At 36.4% G+C, this 18,620-nt stretch overlaps 1 protein-coding gene across 4 annotated transcripts in view; it reads right to left on the bottom strand.

Annotated features, from left to right (window-relative positions):
* Positions 1–304: 304 nt before the first annotated feature.
* The window catches only part of PIP4K2A (phosphatidylinositol-5-phosphate 4-kinase type 2 alpha), a 108,652-nt gene continuing 90,336 nt past the window's right edge, over positions 305–18,620 (bottom strand). For all 4 annotated transcript variants that reach the window (XM_083861526.1, XM_083861528.1, XM_083861529.1 and 1 more), the window contains exons 7-10: positions 9,349–9,462; positions 5,648–5,891; positions 4,435–4,538; positions 305–2,631 (exon numbers count right to left, since the gene is read on the bottom strand). In XM_083861526.1, coding sequence (XP_083717652.1) covers positions 2,551–2,631; positions 4,435–4,538; positions 5,648–5,891; positions 9,349–9,462 — 543 coding nt within the window. In that variant the 3' untranslated portion in view covers positions 305–2,550. The remainder of the gene's footprint in view (positions 2,632–4,434; positions 4,539–5,647; positions 5,892–9,348; positions 9,463–18,620) is intronic.

The following is an 18,620-nucleotide window of genomic DNA, read 5'->3' as shown; positions in this document are numbered from 1 at the left end:
CCTTCTATCAATCAACTATTGTGGATGATCTTCCTGTTTTATTATTAATATTAGGATTTAGTCCACAGATTTGCCAATTACAAACCTCAGTATTCGCTCTCAGATCCAGTCTCAGCCCAAAACCCCAGAGACTAAATGTTTCAAGCCCCTCAAAGTAAGCATGGAAGAAGCATGTTAAAATCTAGTGAAAAACTTCAAGTTAAAATTTTTGTTTTACTTTTTTTCCTTTGTGATACAGGCATTTAACATCCAAAATTCATCTGTAAGCAATCAAAACCACAGGTGAAACACAAAAACAAAGGAATTACCTAGTGAGTCATCAAAGTGCTTTATTTTATAAAGCCTTGCTCATGTTTGGAGTGTAATCTAAGAACTAACATACACAATAATGAGTCTTCCTTGTCCTGTCCAAATAAACAGTTTATCAACAAGAGTGAGTGACAAAAATGCTACACAGACAAAAAGAATGCTTTGCTGTAAATGTCTAAAATGGTTTAAAAATGTACACTCATTGGCCGCAATTAAATATGTACTCCAAGTACCTTATTTTTACTCCAGGGTCTCCCTGTGGCCTCATACCTTCAGAAGCTTCAGAAAACGAAACTTGGGTGAGAACAGAGACAACCAGGGTGTTCAGGGAGAGAACAACAACAACAAAAAAAATCAAGCCACAGTACCAACTTATTTAAATACATACAATACAAAAGTATACACATACATTACAGTGTTGCAGATATCACTAAGTCAAACGTAACAAAAAACCCTGTGGGAAAGGTCGGGAAAAGGAAGAAAAATTAGTACACAGCAACAGGGATAGTATTGCCTTTGGCCACTGAAGAGAATGTAAATAAGGGGTTGCTGTTGTAGGGGCTCCTCTGAAGTGAACCACAACGTAGGTTATACACAGTTGCAGGCTGAGTAGCACTGACATTAGTTATGGAGAAGGCATGCTGGCACTCCTGATCCCAGTTAGAAAGGATGAGAGGGAGGTTTGACTTCTCTTACATTGCCTACAAAATCTAACAATTTCAATAAAGAAATTTTAAAGGCACAGCTTTAGCACAGTGTATAAGTAGATAAACTTTTAAGCATATGTAAATTTGTCTCTTTCAAGCATGGAGTCTTTCAGGGAAAAATACAAGAGGAGAAGGAATACAATGTTGTTTAAAAATCTTAAACAAGTTAAACATGATCAGCACAGTTTCAGGCAAGGTACTATACAATCAAAATTGAGCAAATGGTAGGACAGGTCATTTTGATGCTGAAAGACAACCTCGGGAAAAATCCCTCCAAAATATCCTTTCGCATTTTATTGTAAAAGAGTCTATCATGGACGTGAGCGAGACATTCATTTTAGTACACTACTGCACATTACCTCTTGGAAGATGACAAACATTACTTCATTTGTACTGCAAAATAACTTTACATGTAAACTCAAAAGTCTTATATTGTACACGGCTCTGAAATTCAGAAATATCCCTGCTTTCCTAATAATGTAAACAGTAAAATTCAGGGTTCATTTTTCAAGGGATAATCTATAATAAAATACCGCTATTTCAACAGTACAACATAAGCATTTAAACTTCAAATTCCCAGTAAATTACAAGGGAATGGAATTTCTATCAATGTGCACATCTTTCAGGATGGATAGAAGATGGAGCTACTATTGCCCAAAATTATGCGCTTCTTCAGATAAGCTTTTTTTTACACTTGTAACATTATTAGTTCCTATATTGCAAGAATGTAAAACAAATGAAAACTTCAGGTAGCAAAGAGAAATAAGCAAAGTTTTCCCTTAACGTAAGTTTACTATAGCAAAAATGTACACATAGCATGAATGATGTTAGCTCTTTGTAAGGTAAGAGATGCCAGCCCTCTGACGTCTGAGAGGCTGACCTTCCTGATGCAATGTGCTGAAAAAGAAGACAAAAAATGGGAGAGGGAGGAAAGTAAAGGAAAAATCCCAACTGCTAGGAACCAAATGGGAAAAGCCTCTGGCACCAAGGGCTGTTGCAGCTGCGTTTTTAAGGAGTGCCAGTGAGCAGGGTGTAAGTGTAACATTCGCAGTAAGGTCTTCCTTATTGTCGCCATCATCATCATCATCATGAAGAATACTGTCATGTATCTTTTTTCAAAAAATAAACTGATCCACAGTTTACAATTTGATATCAATATTGTAGATTTAACATGCATTTACTCTCCCCCACCCCCACCCCACACCTCTTTGCTCATTTATTCCATTTCAGCTGGTAGCATCAGAGTATTACTGTCACAGTGCACTCTGAGTAAGCTGTTCTATTTATTTAAATTATTTTAAATTCTTTTTTTGCACACACAAAAGAGTCAGAAATAGCTAGAACTATGCTGGGAATATCAGGCAGCTGTTAAAGCAAGTACTCCACCCCACTTCAGTCATCTTTGCCAGCAGATGTAAACAAAGGGGTTGCTTTCTGTAAGACGAGTGCTTCTCTGAGTTCCTTTTTTTTCCCTACACTTGTAGCCATTGCTGCTGTCCCCAGGTCTTGTGTCTGTCCTATGTAACATGATAGGTTACGTCAAGATGTTGGCAATAAAGTCCAAGAAGCGCTTAGAATACTGTTCTGGATTAACAGTTGAAATTTCTGCACCAGCCTATACAGAGAATTGGGAGGAGAGAAGACAGAAGGAAGAACCAGTGTTTTATTTGATGCTTTTGTCATTGAAGATGTTAATAAATTTCATGTGCAGTTTCAGAACCAGAGACTAGAAACACAAATTGTAATGGCCCTCAAGTAGAATCTTACTGGTGCCTTTTTAGGCTTCACAGGAGAACAGTGATAGTCAGTACTCACCCCTGTAACAGCTATCTTCCATTTCTGAAAAATTTTCTTTTTACTTTCCATGTTTTTCTTCACTTTCATTGTACTTCAGTCTTCTATATGAATTTTTACAGCACATAAGCCATGATACCCCCACTAATTCACCAGCAGATTCTGGTCCCTTGAGCAGCAATGCCTTCATACAGAGAAGACTGAATTGCCATACTTAGATCTGGCATGTCAACAGTTGTGTACCATGTATTGCTACCTGAATGCTACATAGCCTGGTTTGAAATACATGGTAAGAGTAACACTTTTTCAACATTTATACATTTAAATCTGGACTCACTGAATAAGCCATACGATTGTTATTTCAATGAAGTCATGATTTCATTCATATTTCACTTGAGTTTTTCAGAGCCTTACCCACATTTTTATTTCTATTTTTCCTGTTTTACAAAAGAGGAAAGTTGCATGCATGCAATTACTGAATGAACTTCAATGTCATGTGGCTTAGGATGGAGACAGAGAAATAAACAAAATGGATGTATGAAAGTAATGTTTTGTAATAAGTTCTAATCACAATCAGCTTCAATAATCACAGCTGTTACTCACAACATATTTCTGTTATTTAAGCCAGAAGTGTGAGTTTTTAAAGTCTGCTACTTTCAAAGTTCAATCATAATTGCTAGATAATGGCTGCATACGGTCTGCATCAACTTTTAGCTCCCCACAAAGCAGAGAGTAATGAGAGCATTGCTTTACAGAGACAAAAAAATACCTCCTACAGGCCTTTGCAGGTCACATCATTCTCTATTGTAACTAAAAGGCCCAGAGCCCTTTGCCTAAAATTTTTCACAATGCCCTGACCCTTTAGATACTTAAACACAGGAGGGATTTTAGCCTCATGAATGAATATACTCTTTTTAAGAAGTTTATGAAATTTGAATGTTACATCATCACAGGAGTGATAATAGATATAAATCATAGATAGATATAAATTGTAGATATAAATCATAAATCTGGAAGACTGCATTGTTTCACCACAGTTCTTTGGTATGTGCTGCTAAGCAACAATTTCAGTCAAAATTAAATAATGGCAATCATACAGAAGTCTTCACTGAATAGTCTCTGACTATTTAATATGTAAATAATATTTTTATGCCTGATTTTGTAAATTGTACTTTTTTTCAGAAGTCTTCTAGAGTAAGCCATGTTATGTGCTGAAGAACTAACTTTCAGCAGGTTGTACCAAATAATGAAACCATCATTAGGGCCCTCTGCATCTGAAATTAGATTCATGACAGCTTTCATAAAGTGGTGAACAGTTTTGTTTGCAAGAATAAGATGCATCTCACAAATTTAGGACAAAGCCTTAAAAAGAACCTCACTAGAGCTCTTTGTGAGTGAAAAAGCTGTGCACACAGCTGAAAAAGGAGTTTCACTCTCAGTATGTAATGTGTAGCTGTTACTCTGTACATTTTTATTGCACATTAAACTTGAAAAAAATTGAAAAAAAATCTGATCTATTTCCCCTTTCCTTAGATTAACTAGGGAACAGTCCCGTATCAGGGCACTAAACAGAAGTGCATGGATATAAACACATTAAGAGGAAGAAACCAAGCCAGATACTTACCCCATGCTTTACCGTTTTTGCAGCATGAGCAGCTTTCTTTTTTGCATCATAATGAGTAAGAATGTCAATAATGGCCATGAAGTACACTTCCTTCCTGGGTGCATCTGCCAACAGCAAACACAGGGCAGTAAGAAGGACTTCTGAAACATCTTAGTGAGTCCTTCTCCTAAAGGAGACTTGGTAAGACTCAATCAGCAGCTGAGACAGGTCAATGTCAGTCATAATCAAGATGCATAAAAACCACAAACTCAAGCTGTCCATATTTGAGAGCTGAACTGCACTCACATATAATGCAAACTGCCTAAATGAGTGTAAAATAAACTAGCATACAGAAACAGGAATTATTGCTCAGTTAAAGTAATATGGATTTCATCTTTGTGGAAAAAAAACTATAAAGTTCTATATGAAAGGTAATGCTTCTGTGTCAACAAACAGAATCATAAAATGAACTAGGTTGAAAAAGACTTTTGAGATCAAGTCCAACCTGTGACCTTACACCTCCTCATCAACTAAAACACGGGCCTGAGTGCCACATCCAGTCTTTTTTTAAACATGTCCCGGGATTCTGACTTCACCATGTGCCTGGGCAGGCAATTCTAGTGCCCAATCACTCTTTTCCTGACATCTAACCTGAATTTCCCCTGGTGCAGGTTAAGATCATATTTTCTTTATAAATAAAACCATGTATATTATCCATGTCAATGCTTATAAAGAAAAAGAAAAGGTAACTTTCCTGTCTTGAACAGTCACAGGTAATAGTTATACTTTATTCTACACACTAACATTAAACTCAGTTTCAGGCTTCTTACACACTCCTTATGATGACTTTCTTAGCTGCAACACAGAAATTAGGTATGAGAGTACAAAATTTCAAAAAGCAATCAAAAAAAATTAAATATAACTTGGAATGCTTCTTTTCTCTTTCTTTTTAGACTGCGTTTAACAGTGTTATCTGCCAGAAAAGACCAATTACAGATACTAGACTTCCTGAAAGGGATGAAACTCCCATGAATTAACTGCTGAAGAACTGGTGAACCAGAATTGCTAAGCATTGTAGAAATCTTCTTTCTGCTGCACCAAAAAGCAAATTTCCTTTTCCACAGAGTGAACTTCTGTTTTTCAGTTTACATTTGGCTTTATGTGATTTGAGGACTTTAGGATTCTGATGCAAGAATCAAACCACCTTAACATAAAAATATTTCTTACTGCTTACTTTCATGGGATTTTATTCCATAAACATCAATAGCTGGATCAAATTCCCCTGGAGCCAAAGGCAGTGAGCTGTTCAGGGTATTTCCTGGACTGTCTGGAGGGGTTCCAATGGGGTGGGTCCCATCACTTTCACCTTCCTCTTCTCCATCATTCTCTTCACACTCTATTTCTTCCTGTTCAGCTCTTTCAACATCATGAATTCCAACCAGCAAGCTGTAGTCCATGAGTTTTAACTGAGCAAGGAACTAGAAAGTGATAACAAGCATCTATCAATATTTCTGGAAAACATAAGCCCCACTTACGAACAAAAGTTACACAAAGGTGCCACTAGTTGAGAAAAACTTCTAAGGCACTTCTGAGAGAAAGCAAAAGGGAAGATTAAGGAATAAAGCTGGCAAAGAGATACTTGATTTTACTAAAATTATTAGCAACACACAAATTACTTGAAACTTATACTGTAGCTCACTCTTCCAAAAGCCTCAGGGAAAAAAAATCCGTGAATAGTGAAGACCAGTGTGCTTTGCAAGCCGACAACTGTTACTCCTGTCTCGTGTTTCAGTTAAATTGCAGTTTTACAGAATATCCTGGGTTGGAAGTGACCCCCAAGGATCATCAAGTCTAATTCTTGGCCCTGCTGTAGAGAAACATCACCAAGAGTCACACCATGTGCCTGAGAATATTGACCAAATGCTTCTTGAACTCTATCAGGCTTAGTGCTGTGGCACCATCCTCTCTGCCCTCCTCTGGACAGCTTTATATCTTCCTTGTGTTGTGGTGCCCAAGATCACACACAGAACTTGAGGTGGGGACTGCTCTGTCACTGCTCAGTGTCCAGAGCAGTCTCTGTGCTACCAGGTGTAGAGTGCACTATGATCTGGTGCTGAACCCACCCTCTCAATCCCTTTTAAGTCTTATTCGAGAATCATGAAGAAGTGTTCAAATATTCTTGCAGTGGAAAGCTATGAAGTTTTACACCCCAAAGACATGAAAATGATGCTGTGTTCTCTTCACAGTGACAGGCTCATGATTTACATCACAAAAGCAAAACATGTACACGAATGAAAGGGTGGTTTTGAAAAAAGAATAAGGATAGGAGATTTTAGGAAATTTGTACAAACAAAGTGTTATTTTACTTGAGAACAGGGTAAGGAAGAAATAGGAGGATAAAAATAAGGAAGGTATAAAAGCAGGAAAATGGGATAAACAGCTCAAGGAGGTGAGAGATAGGCAGGACAGAGCTGTGCTGCAGCTCAAAAGCAGTACTGTGATTTCAAACTTGTGAAGCTGATGCTTGTGGTATGCAGAGAAAGTGGCTGAAAATAAAAATTGCTTCAGTTTTTGTAAACTCTAAATGGTTATAAAAAGGAAGTTAGAACAGACCAGGGAAGAAGGCATTTGAGCTAGACTTGGCACAGAGATAGTGATGGTGATAAAAAAGATAAAATACTGGGTAATGAGAAACTCCAGTTTCTCAAAATCTGCTTCTGAGAAAAGAGACAAGCTGGAGATAACTGTAAATTCAAGTGCTAGAAGAAATATTGTGAGATTGAGAGGAGGTTTTAAGAAGAAGAAACTGTTTTTTAATGATTTCAGTATAATTTATTTCAATAAAATAAAACAATAGGCTCTTCACAAGACTGGAAAGGATCTATGTTTGAAGAGATGATGCACAACAATATACAAGACAAACAGATGAGACTGGCCAAAGGCAAAGGGGTGGAAGAACTCCAGGCATATTATTCACTACTTGCTAAATACAAGGGAAAAAAAAATCTACCAATAATAATACAGGACAGCATAAAAGAGAACAAACTCTAGGGCAAAAACCAGTGAGCTACAAATTAGAAGAGAATGGCTCTTGGAAATAAGTGTGCTGCTGCTAACAAGAAAAAGACTTAGGGAGATCAGCGCAAAGAAAAAAAATCTGATTTTGAATGAAAAAAAAAAAGTAGTTTTTCTCAGGACACCTGCAATGGAATGAGGAGATGGGAAAACAGACAAGGGGACATTAAAACAGCAGTAATAATTTGTGTTTGAACACAGGAAGGGGACATATGACTTGATTAGGAGGGAAATACAGAAACAAAATGAAAACTATGAAGATCTATAAAGCTATATAGCTCAGAACAGTACTCCATGATACATTTGACTATACATACTGCCTGATAAGACAATCATGTACTAAGTGTTGTGTGTTTCTTTTCATTGTAGTGAAATGTGAGCTTTTACACATTGGTTACAAAGTGTGTCTATCAGTTATCTAATAAGGGCAAAAGAACCAACAAAAGAAAAACAAAGTTAAAGAATAGCTTGCCATTGTCAAAATAAGGAGCCAGATCACTTCACACTAGTGGTTTACATGGATATTAAACAATTCTCTGTATAAACTTCAAACTCATAAAAAACCCAGCCTCTCAAGTCATAATCTGGAATCTACCATTATATTCCCAGTCTGGTACATGATATAGATCATACACAATCTACTTTTTGGGGTAAGAAAGCATCTTCCACATTCCTTCCACACACTTAAGATAATATCTGCAACATACTGTAAAAGCAGTAGTCAGCAACAGCAGTACATGTTAAAAGACCACAAAATTTTAACCCAAATAAACTTATCTCCAGAGCAGTGACATCAGTAGAGCACAATATTTTAAATATAAAATAAACACACACTGATATTTCACAAAGTATTTATGTTTTCATCATCCTCACCACCATAAATTTCCCATTGTTAGTATGATGGGAAATTAGATTTCCTCAGAAGCAAATTATCGAGTAAATTCTAAAGTAATAGTATTTTGTTTTATACAACTAATGAGATACAGATCTGAAGAATTCAGAAAGTCAATTCACAGAGCTCTTTTGATATAAATAGCTGAAAGACTTATTAGGTCTCAGACACATTTTGCTACCAAGTCTCTTCCAAATCTGCCTTTTTACTTGAAAACAGATTTTAGTCTTTGAGTATAAAGCAGCAAAATACCACGTTTAGGAAAAACATTTTAAATTATGCAAACTAAAGGCAAGTTGTATGAACAAGTTAGTCTCATATTTATTTTATTAGCTGAATAAAATCAGTAATCAGTAAAAATATTTTATTAAATTTGTACATTAACACTTTTCTTTCAAGTATTTACAATATTCAGCCAAATAAATTACAAATTTATATGAAAGACTACATTAAGATAATGAGAATCCAATTGCTGTATTTAGATTACTGAAGCACTCTACTGTTGTGATACAAAGAATGATTTAAAACTGGATTACTAATATGAAACAAAAAGGGCATGTACAGCTGTGAGCAGGAGAGATGCCCCTCTGTTATGGGCTACAGTCTGTATTTGGCCTTAGCTCTGGTGCTCCACCTGTAAAATACAACTAACAATACTCACCTCTCTCTTGGGGGCATTTGGAAGTACTAGGCTTGTAAAGCATTTAAGTACTAAGCAGTACCATCATTTTAACATCACATCATCAAGGCAGGAACAATGTATGGCAACCAGCTATGGCAGCAAGCCATTTATCACATCAGCAAAGCAGTGATCAACTCCTGAAAGTTTAAATTGTGTTTCATTTAAAACAGTCAGTGTTTACAGTTTTATAAACAAGAGCTTTTATTAATGAAGTACAAGTATGATTTCCTGGGATATCCATAATTTGCCATATATTTTAATCACATGTAACTGAGCACATTCTTACCTCAACATCCTTTTTGAGTTTCTCAAGGAACATCTTTTTGTTATTCTCATCAATATGAATCTTTTGTCCATCATTAATAAAATCATTGTCTTTGAACGTCGGCAGCTCTTTAGCCTAAAACAAACCAAAATTCCTGTAAGAGCAGGATTGTGACGAGGAGCATGGTGAAGCTGCTGGCTGGTGCAGCCCCCGTGCCTGAGAAGTCACCCCTGAGCTGCCTCTCCTCCATGGCACACAGCTCTCCATAACTGCACCCATGGAGCTCTTTCCTTAGCTTATCCCTCCTGGAAGCTGCCTAGAAGGTATGTGTTAACTGGGCAGCAAATGCAGCCAGGACAAAATCTCCACTCAATACTGGATTTGCATTGAACACTGATTTGCACTGAGCTTCTTCCAAGGTGTCATTTGTCAAAGCAACTGGCAATAAGTGAAGTCAAAACACAATCTATACCTCATAACAAAGGGCCAGCATCAGGCCTTACAGAGGAAGGACTTTTGCATTGTACATTTTGCACAACTACTGTGAATGTTTGTAAGTGCCTAATAACAAATAATTATTGGAAAGCATCAAATGAACATGAATTATGAAATTCTGTTTTAAAGTAGCAAATGCCAGAGAAGACAAGACCACTGCCGCTTCAATATGTAATAAAATATTCTTGATGTTGGAGCAACTTGATTACTTTCATCTTCTACTCCCCCATGAAGCGATTTGCAATGCCTCAAATGGGGTCTGTTTTTAATGGGCAGTGACTGGAAGTTTATTCAAAAAAACCCAGCGAACTAACAAACAAAAGAGCAGTTCCTTCAGGACATTCGGTCAAGCAAGCTAGAAGTAATAGTAACTCCTGCAATCAGAGCTTTTAAAAAACTGGCCCATTAAAAGCAACAAACAGCCTCTCTTCCTGTCCCACCTTTAATCAATAGTATGGAAGAACAGGTTTTCTTTACAAAGAAAATGTTACAGAACAACCAGTGTTGCAATTCCTATGAACTGTCAATAGCCAAGAACTAGTGAGTACCCTGAATAAAATAATTTCCCCTTAATCTGAAGGTCCTTCTGCTAGGAATAAGAGGCAGCTAACATCAGCCTACAGGAAAATCCTCCATTAGTTGAATTAGTCAGACATTGCTTAAAATCTTACTGGAGATGGTATTTTTCATAAAGTTTATTACCTCCGTATGACACAGCAAGGAAAAGAATCTGAGAGCTTCTTTCCTCTGCTCCAGTATATATATATTGGAAAGTACAGCACTAAAATGTGAGCACCACAACAGACTCTGAAAGGCCCCTATAGATCCTCACAATGGCCAAAAGTTCTTTTTGCTGTTGGTCTGTGTGCACTGAGGTGGCCAAAATACTTAGTTCCCTAACTGTCCCAATTAATTTTTTGGACCTGGAATTTGTGAATTGCTTGAGATTCCACATTGCTACTTTTGTTTAGACAAGCAATCCTTTTCTTACAATAGCTACTCAAAACCACTTATGAAATTAGTAACATGGTAATAGTTACAAATTCATTATTAAATCCATGGCATTCTGATACCTCTGAAGTATGAAAAAAATTAAGGTCCTAGTCTGTCTGCTCTGAATTATTACTGTCTTGTATCTAGAACATTCTAATACATTTAAATACCCTCTAATAGTGATCCTCTATTTATATATATTAAAAAAAAAAAATAAAAAAGAAAACAGGCACCCAAGCAGCTGAGATGGAACTATAACCATTCATCTGTCCCAGACTCCACTTCCAAGGAGGAGTCGTTCAGCAGTGCTCTCCTGCTTTACTCAAAAACAATGCTGGATGTTTTGAAGCTCACAATGAATTGTTTACTACAATATGACTGCACAGTATGCATTGATTTTCTTTCTGGCCTACTCAGTAAGAGGTTTAGGACACAAATGAGCAGGAGCAACACCAGATAAGCATTCGAGGCTAACAGCTGTAGAGATTACCATACTCAATTAAGCACAGTGTCCCATGGACAGGGCTAGTTCTGCAGAGGCGGGACTGTGGATCCACGGATGTTGCCAACACTGGAGGATGGAATCCAGTGCGTGGGATGCTTAAGAATGGAGAGGAGATTTGGACAAAATAATTTAAGATGAAGCAATAATGAAAAGAATGCAGGAAACCAAGCTTCCTTTTTAGCCCAAAATTACTCAAAAACCCCCCACAAATCCCCAGATTATTTTTCCACTTAGTGTATCCAAGTTATTGATTAAATTAGGCAGAGGTTAAAGTGAAACAAACCCATTAACACAGAAAAAAACCCTCTACTAGTGCTGTTTAAAGCTGGGGGGTGAGCAGAGGGAGGATATGCTTGTGGTTAAGATGCTGAGATGCTTGTTTGCCTCTGGGCTCTGCCGCAGGCTTCCCGCAGAGCACAGCCCCAGTCACGCTGGCGGGGGTGTGAGGGGAAGCTGCCTCGCCACTGAGGACAGTCCTATGGTAGTAAAAATAAACTGAAATTACAAGAAGTGTCTTTTTTGGAAGATGCTAGGGCTGGTAAGCCAGTTGTGCAGGTGCCATACTTCACTTTAACCTTGTCTCTGATCTATTTTTAATAAAAGTGAGCTAGCAAAGCTAACACTGCTGCAGTTCTTGCCTGTCATCACAAGACCCAAGGGGTACTCCCAAGGACATTCCAGGCAGTGAGTCAGCACTCCCAAAAAGCCAGACTCTTCACTGCCTTGTATGCAGGTTCCCCCAGTCCACAATCATCCTTCTGACAATATTTATCTGAGGTAATTTTTATACACCCAAATACCCATAGTTGTAAAGACTTGGCAAGTGTAGAACCATGTTAAAAGCCAGTTCTGAAGCAAGTGAAGAAAAAGGACAAAGTAAAAGTAGTGGTCCCATCTAAGCAACCTAAGCTAAAAAGCTCTGTGCCAGTGGTTGCCCTCACTAGATTATTTACATGATGCCTCCCAGCCTATTCTCTTCCCTCTTTCTAGATGTTACTAGACAAAGCTTTTTCTTTTTGGTGTACTAGGCAATGTTATTCTCTCTATTTATGTAAAGCTGAGTAGTCCTGGGATACTGTTGTATCCACATATTACCGATGACAGCCACTGGCAAAAGTGATTCTAGTAGTACTTTAACTGAAATTTGTCTTATAATTGATTTGTGAATTTAAGAATCAAAACCTATGAAATATTTAACTAGGAGGGGCTCTTGTAGTTATACCAAATTATTAATATATTCATTTATGCTGAAAAAATCTACTATGTTCATTGCTTACATGCTGAAATAAACACAAATAGAATCACATTGTGGCAGTTTAGAACATTATCTGAATGAAAAAAATTGAGACTTTGCTTCAATGAAATAATTGATATGGTTAATTTTTTATGATGTCTCAAATATTTCCAACAAAGCAAAATCCTTGCTGGAAAATTATTCTCCTAGAATGTAATTCATTATAATGAACATATTACTGTCATTAAAGAACTAAATATTTTAAGAGCTGCACAGGAGATGAGCATCTAACTACTTCCACTAAATTAATAATAGATTTTCTTTCTGAACCACCTCCACTGTTTTTTAATCTCCTACTTAAAGATGCAAGAAAGGCACAACAGACTTTACAGATATAAAATACTTATTTATTTAAAAAGCATGTTATCTGCACACTTCAGGTTTGCATTCCAAAGTTTGCCATGGTCACAGAGAATTTTAATGGCAGGAAGACTTCCCTGCCTTTGAAAGGCTGAAAATCAATAAAGATTTCTTAGTAACTAAGATGACAGAATGTGCAAAGTCTCATTCAAAATAAAAGTATAGTGTAAGAGCTGATACTATTTTGAGTGAAAAAAAATCTTGGATTTAAGAACCAGGTGAAGTTTTATTTCTAGATGAAATGGAAGTAATTTTTGTATATTTCTTTGGACATCTCAATTCAGCATCCTACCCTAATTAGTTGAAATGAGTATTAGCAATTTTGTTTCCCCCAAATGGATTTTGTGTGCATCATGACATCAAAAATAATGGTCACAGCTAACATTAATGCTGGCATTTTGGAAGCAGCTTGCTAAAATAACTGTAGGTCAGGTAAGTTTCCAAATAGGTGACTGAAAAAGGAAAAACACTAATTGTCGTCATGACCTGGCAGCAAATTCTCATCTAATAAAGACAAGGTTCAGGTTTTAAGAGAAATGTTGCATAGCAGCCATATTTCTTCTCTGGAACTAGCCACAGGTCATATTATTCGCACAGCTAATAATGGAAAAATTTGGCTTAAAATTCATAATTTCTGAAAATTATGCAAAACATCTGCCAAGAGTGAAGGCCCACACCCTGGACTTATTTTAACAGCAAATGGCCCACGTATACCTTAATTTTTTAAAGTACTGGGCTCATCAGCATATATGGAAAGCAGTGTTTGGAAGAAAAAGGCTGTAATAGTAAATACAGTTTGCAATAATTTGGAACAAGTGATTTTGCATTGAATCAAAACTCTGGAGTCAGTAGATCTACAAGATGGAAGAATAACTTCCTTCGGAATTATGCAGCTTCTTGCCTCCAATAGTTCTGTTAGCTGGGTGCAAACAATTGTACAAATTGCCTTGTGCTAGACAGGGGCTTCTATACAAAGCATCTGCAACTCCACTTGACTCCACAGGTCTGTAAAAGGCAATGCAAATAGAGCTGTAACCCCAAAATTACACTGTAATGACTTCTGCCAGTAAAACAAGTATTTTTGTAGGAAAGTAAAAAAAAAAACCCAAATGTGCAGGATGCTGTATAGAAGGGTTAAATACTCAAGCATGTACCAAAATAGAAACTATCTTTTCAATGCTCAAAGAAATGTATCCAGAATTATCCCTAGCATTAATATCTTCCTGCTGCAAAATGAACATGCAACATATAAAATGCAACACAAAATTCCCGTTATTTTTAAAATTCTTTTAACATATGGAAAGCAGACTTTAAACAAAAACAAAACAAAATGCTCCCAGCCCTCAAAACCAAAGGCAAACTAGTGATTTGTTTTGAAAAACTGTAATGGGGCTGGTGTTGTGAGAAGGCTGAATGCTGCAATCAAAACCCTCGATGTATCTCCTTATCTTTGGAGAGTGAAGTTTTTCGAAAGTTATAATCTCTATACACTGCAATATTTAGATTTATTTCACAGATAAATCTAAGACATATCACAAGTCTCTTGTGTGAGATCAACACATGAAGTGGACTGAAATTACCAATAAGAGGTAAGTACAAAAATGTTCTGAAATTAGCAATTATAAAACAGCAGGCAAAAATAGGTCAGATTTTGGAATGATCTACCTTCAATAAAGTTTTACATAGTGACACCAAAACAAAAAACCTGAGTCAAGACTGAGTGATCTTGTTGCAATGCTCCTCTACTAAAACCCTTCTTCCTTAAGTTATACTTTCCTCTCGGAAATCAGTTAATTACTATATGTTGTAATATATGAAGTAAAACACAAAGCTAACGTCTAGTGACAATTTCCAATCTAATTATCACAGCTATGGATTTTGCATACAATTTAATTAAGATGTAACTTAGCTGTCAACTATGGCAATCTTTTTCCCGAAAGAAACTTGAATAAAAAATCCTTTATTCAATTGTATTTACTATAATTTTTCTGCACTTATGAATGATGATTTATGAAAAAATACATACTACAGAGGTGGCAATGCAGCCAGCTTTAGATTGATTTAAAAACATGTAATAATCTCTGAAATTGCTTGAGAAAAATGAAATGTGTTGGCCATCAGTTCAGTTAGGATTTATTTTTCTTCAAATTTCTTTCTGAACTGCTCGCTCAGAAGCAACAGCTTAGATTCTTTTATCAGTACAAGTAGTCTCAGCTGTTACAGCTAATATGATGTTGTACTGCAAGTATGGCATAATTGTGAGCAGCTAGACCACCAGGGGAGTTCTGCATTATCCTCATTTCACTTAAGAGGGCAAAATTGTCCAAAGAATAAATAGACAATGCCCACTATTAAAATAATAATTCCAAAAAGAGTAGTAAAGACCAAAAAATAAAAAAATAAAAAAGGAGCAGCTGTCAGAATTTGACAACTGTTGAAACGTACTTTTCTTTCAATATCCAAGGCATCTGTAAGCGTATGTTATACATGTTGCCAAGAAAGTGATGCCTTTATTATTAAAAGTATAATTTGTAACACAAATTAAAGGCATTGTGTGTTAAGGTGAAATTTAAGGGAATGGTGCTTGTTTCCACACTGATTATCACAAAATATTGAAATGACAGTTTTGAAATGACAGCTCCTCATCCACATGCTAGGATATTAAACAGCTGAAGACAGTCAAACAGGAGGTAAACTGCAAACAGGATGGAAAAGTACCATTCTCAGACAACTTTTCATCTTAAAAACTGATTTTTAAAAAAGTTTGAATATTAATACCTATTTATACTACCAAACTAATAGTAGAACTATACTACTTTCTCAAATTTCTTATCCATGAAATCTTTTTGCATATTTGTCTCTTCTTTATTAACTGAGTAAATAACTTTTAGTTTGATAGGAAAAAGATTCAAGAACATAAATTTCACCAGATTTGCCTTTACAAAGTAATTAATCTAAAATTTACAGTCTGCATTAAAATGTGACTGAAAGATTTGCTCTTCTGTTTCTGACTTCTGCAGCTTTAAGAGAAGTAAACATTATTCTTGATATTCTAAGAACCATTTGATTACTTGCATGGTGTAATTTGAAACTCAATATGAATTACTTAAAAGCCCATTTAAAAACTAGCCAGACAATTTAGCTATGCATTTTAGTACCCAAAGCTTCCTTTATTACCCTCACATGTGAATAGCCATACAGCTACAATAAGTAATTCTACTGCCATTAATTGAAATTTATTAATATAATTTCAAATAATATTAATAAATTGATGATTTAGCTTGCATCTCGCTAAAAATCAGCTAATAACTTAACACACTGGCTCAGGTTTTCAGATCGTCTGGTTTTGTTTAATCCCTCAGGGCAATTTCTTCTATGACAGGAGATGCCAAAATCTCTTCAGAGAATTTGCTAAAATGCCTTGCCTCCCCTCCCCCCTTTCAAGTCAAATATTTCCAGTTGTTTTCAAATCATAAAATTGATTTGAGATTCTCAGAGATGACAACAAAAAGTTTGAAATACTGACATCTATGTAAGAGAAAATGGAAGTAAAAAAACCATGCTACAGGGCTCCACATGCCACTCAGGAATAATGGACCATCTACATATTCAGGTCAATACAGTCCTCAGGTCCTGAAATCAGTGGCACATGTGCAGAGGTTCTTCTCATGACAGCAGCTCTTTAGAGAAACTGCTCAGAGTTTCAGAACCAAACTTTCCTTGTCGATTCGTACAAATACACAACACCCTTTTTATTTAAACCTAAAAGCTGTGTAGTACCTTCAGTAGTTTATGTGAGTAAATCTGTAGTCATGCCTACTGCTGGAGATTCAGATCATAGTGATGACAAGTCTTTTGAACATCTGCAATCCACAGGCAAAATGTATTCTGGCCCTTCCAAATCAAAAAACAGACTCCAAAACTTAAACAAAAGCAATGTAATAAGCAAAATAATAATTTTCCCTTGCTTGAATCCCTAAGAGTCTCAAAGTGTAAAATGCTGCTCCCTCTATGAATGTAGAAGCCTACCCAGCAATTCCCTTTCTTAGAAATGTTTTTTTTTTTTTTTTCTAAATGCAAACTTCCCTGCTGCATTGCACTGGGGTTTGAGGGGTATGATGAGTGACAGAAAGCTGCTCTGAAAGTCTCAGACTGTCTGCTTACAACACCAATAAGCTTTGCGCAGTTCTATCCCCAAGAAATTTAACTATTAAAATAGCAGAGTAAGAATTAAGGGGATGAGGCTTTTATGCATTTTTGTCAGAGAAGTACTCAAAATCAAAAGGAAGGTTCTAGATGTGGAGTTGATAAGAATTTTTGTTATCTGCTTCATGGGAGTTATGATTTCACACCTAATTTACAGAATAATTGTTCTATACAGTTATATAAAATGACATAAATTTGTTTCAATTTATCTGGAAGTAAGTTTAATAGTAATTCTGCCATAAATTTACACAGGAGCAAAATTAGGGCACTGTTTTTTGAGGTTCTCACTCAATGCATTAACTACAATATACGTGTACTATTATTGAGGAATATTCCTAAAATTGTTCAAAACTACTTTGCTAAACATCTATACATTACCAGCTCATGTACAGCTGACTACACATAATATTTTTAGGTCTTATGTTACTAGTCCAAGCATTAATGTTGCAACCTGAAGCAGTCCCATCCAAATAATTTGTTCTCATCCTTTCTATCAGATTATTTTAATAGTACAGCAGAGGTTTTCAATGACATTAGGTATTGTTTCTAAGACACTGAAGGGTTACTCCCTGCACTTTAAAAACTACAGTTGCCACTAAACAAGAACAAAAACAGATGACAAAGGAAGGAACAGAGACCATTCAAGACATGATTTTGAGGGCCTGGTACAGCAGGAGAGAGCTGATGCTGCAATCGTAACTGCAGCTCCCACGTGAGGCTGTGGTATTGCCTAATGTTGGAAGAAGAATTTTAAGTGTTCCATCATGCCTTAGGAAAGGTGGAAAAAACTGGCACAGAGTTTTTCATGCAGTGAGAACTGACTCTACTGCATGTCCCTTACTCCTTTAGTGCAGTTATGTGATCTGCAGAAGACTCAGAGAGGTAGGTATGGTACAACCAGTGCTTAGGAGAAAAACAAATTATCTGAATGAAACTTGGGGACAACATAAAATGAAGTGTCCTAAGTGAACCTGTTGAATGATCTCATGCTAATTCAGGAGGAATGTGCTTGGACAAATTAAGAAAACAAGGGGTTTTAGACCTTACCCAAATTTGAGATTTAAGAAGTCTTAGATGATGGAGACTATGTTCCACTTCCAATTATCTGCAGAATCTCCAGAGAAACCTCTCCTAAAATGCCATTTGGCTATTCCACTAAAACCACAAAGGAAAACTGAGAACATTAATTTTCTAAAAGAACTGAAATTGGAGGTGAAGAAAAAAAAAGTAATCTATTTCCATTTAGAGCAAAGTTTCAGCCCAGAATTTGAAGGAGACTGTCTCTCCTTATAGCTACATGTACATCTCAGTCTGTCAAGCATTTGCTCATTTGTATGAGCTTTACACACCCAAGGGTTCTCGTAATTCAAGGTTTGGTTCATTCTTGCACTCAGTTTAGAAGTGGTGTCCCACCACATAATTCCATTAACTGACATGGAG

The sequence above is a fragment of the Zosterops lateralis genome, assembly GCF_965231275.1.
Source record: "Zosterops lateralis genome assembly, chromosome: 1".
Taxonomy (NCBI): Eukaryota; Metazoa; Chordata; class Aves; order Passeriformes; family Zosteropidae; genus Zosterops; species Zosterops lateralis.
The sequence above is the reverse complement of the archived record's forward strand: the minus strand, read 5'-3'. Positions and strand labels throughout refer to the sequence as shown.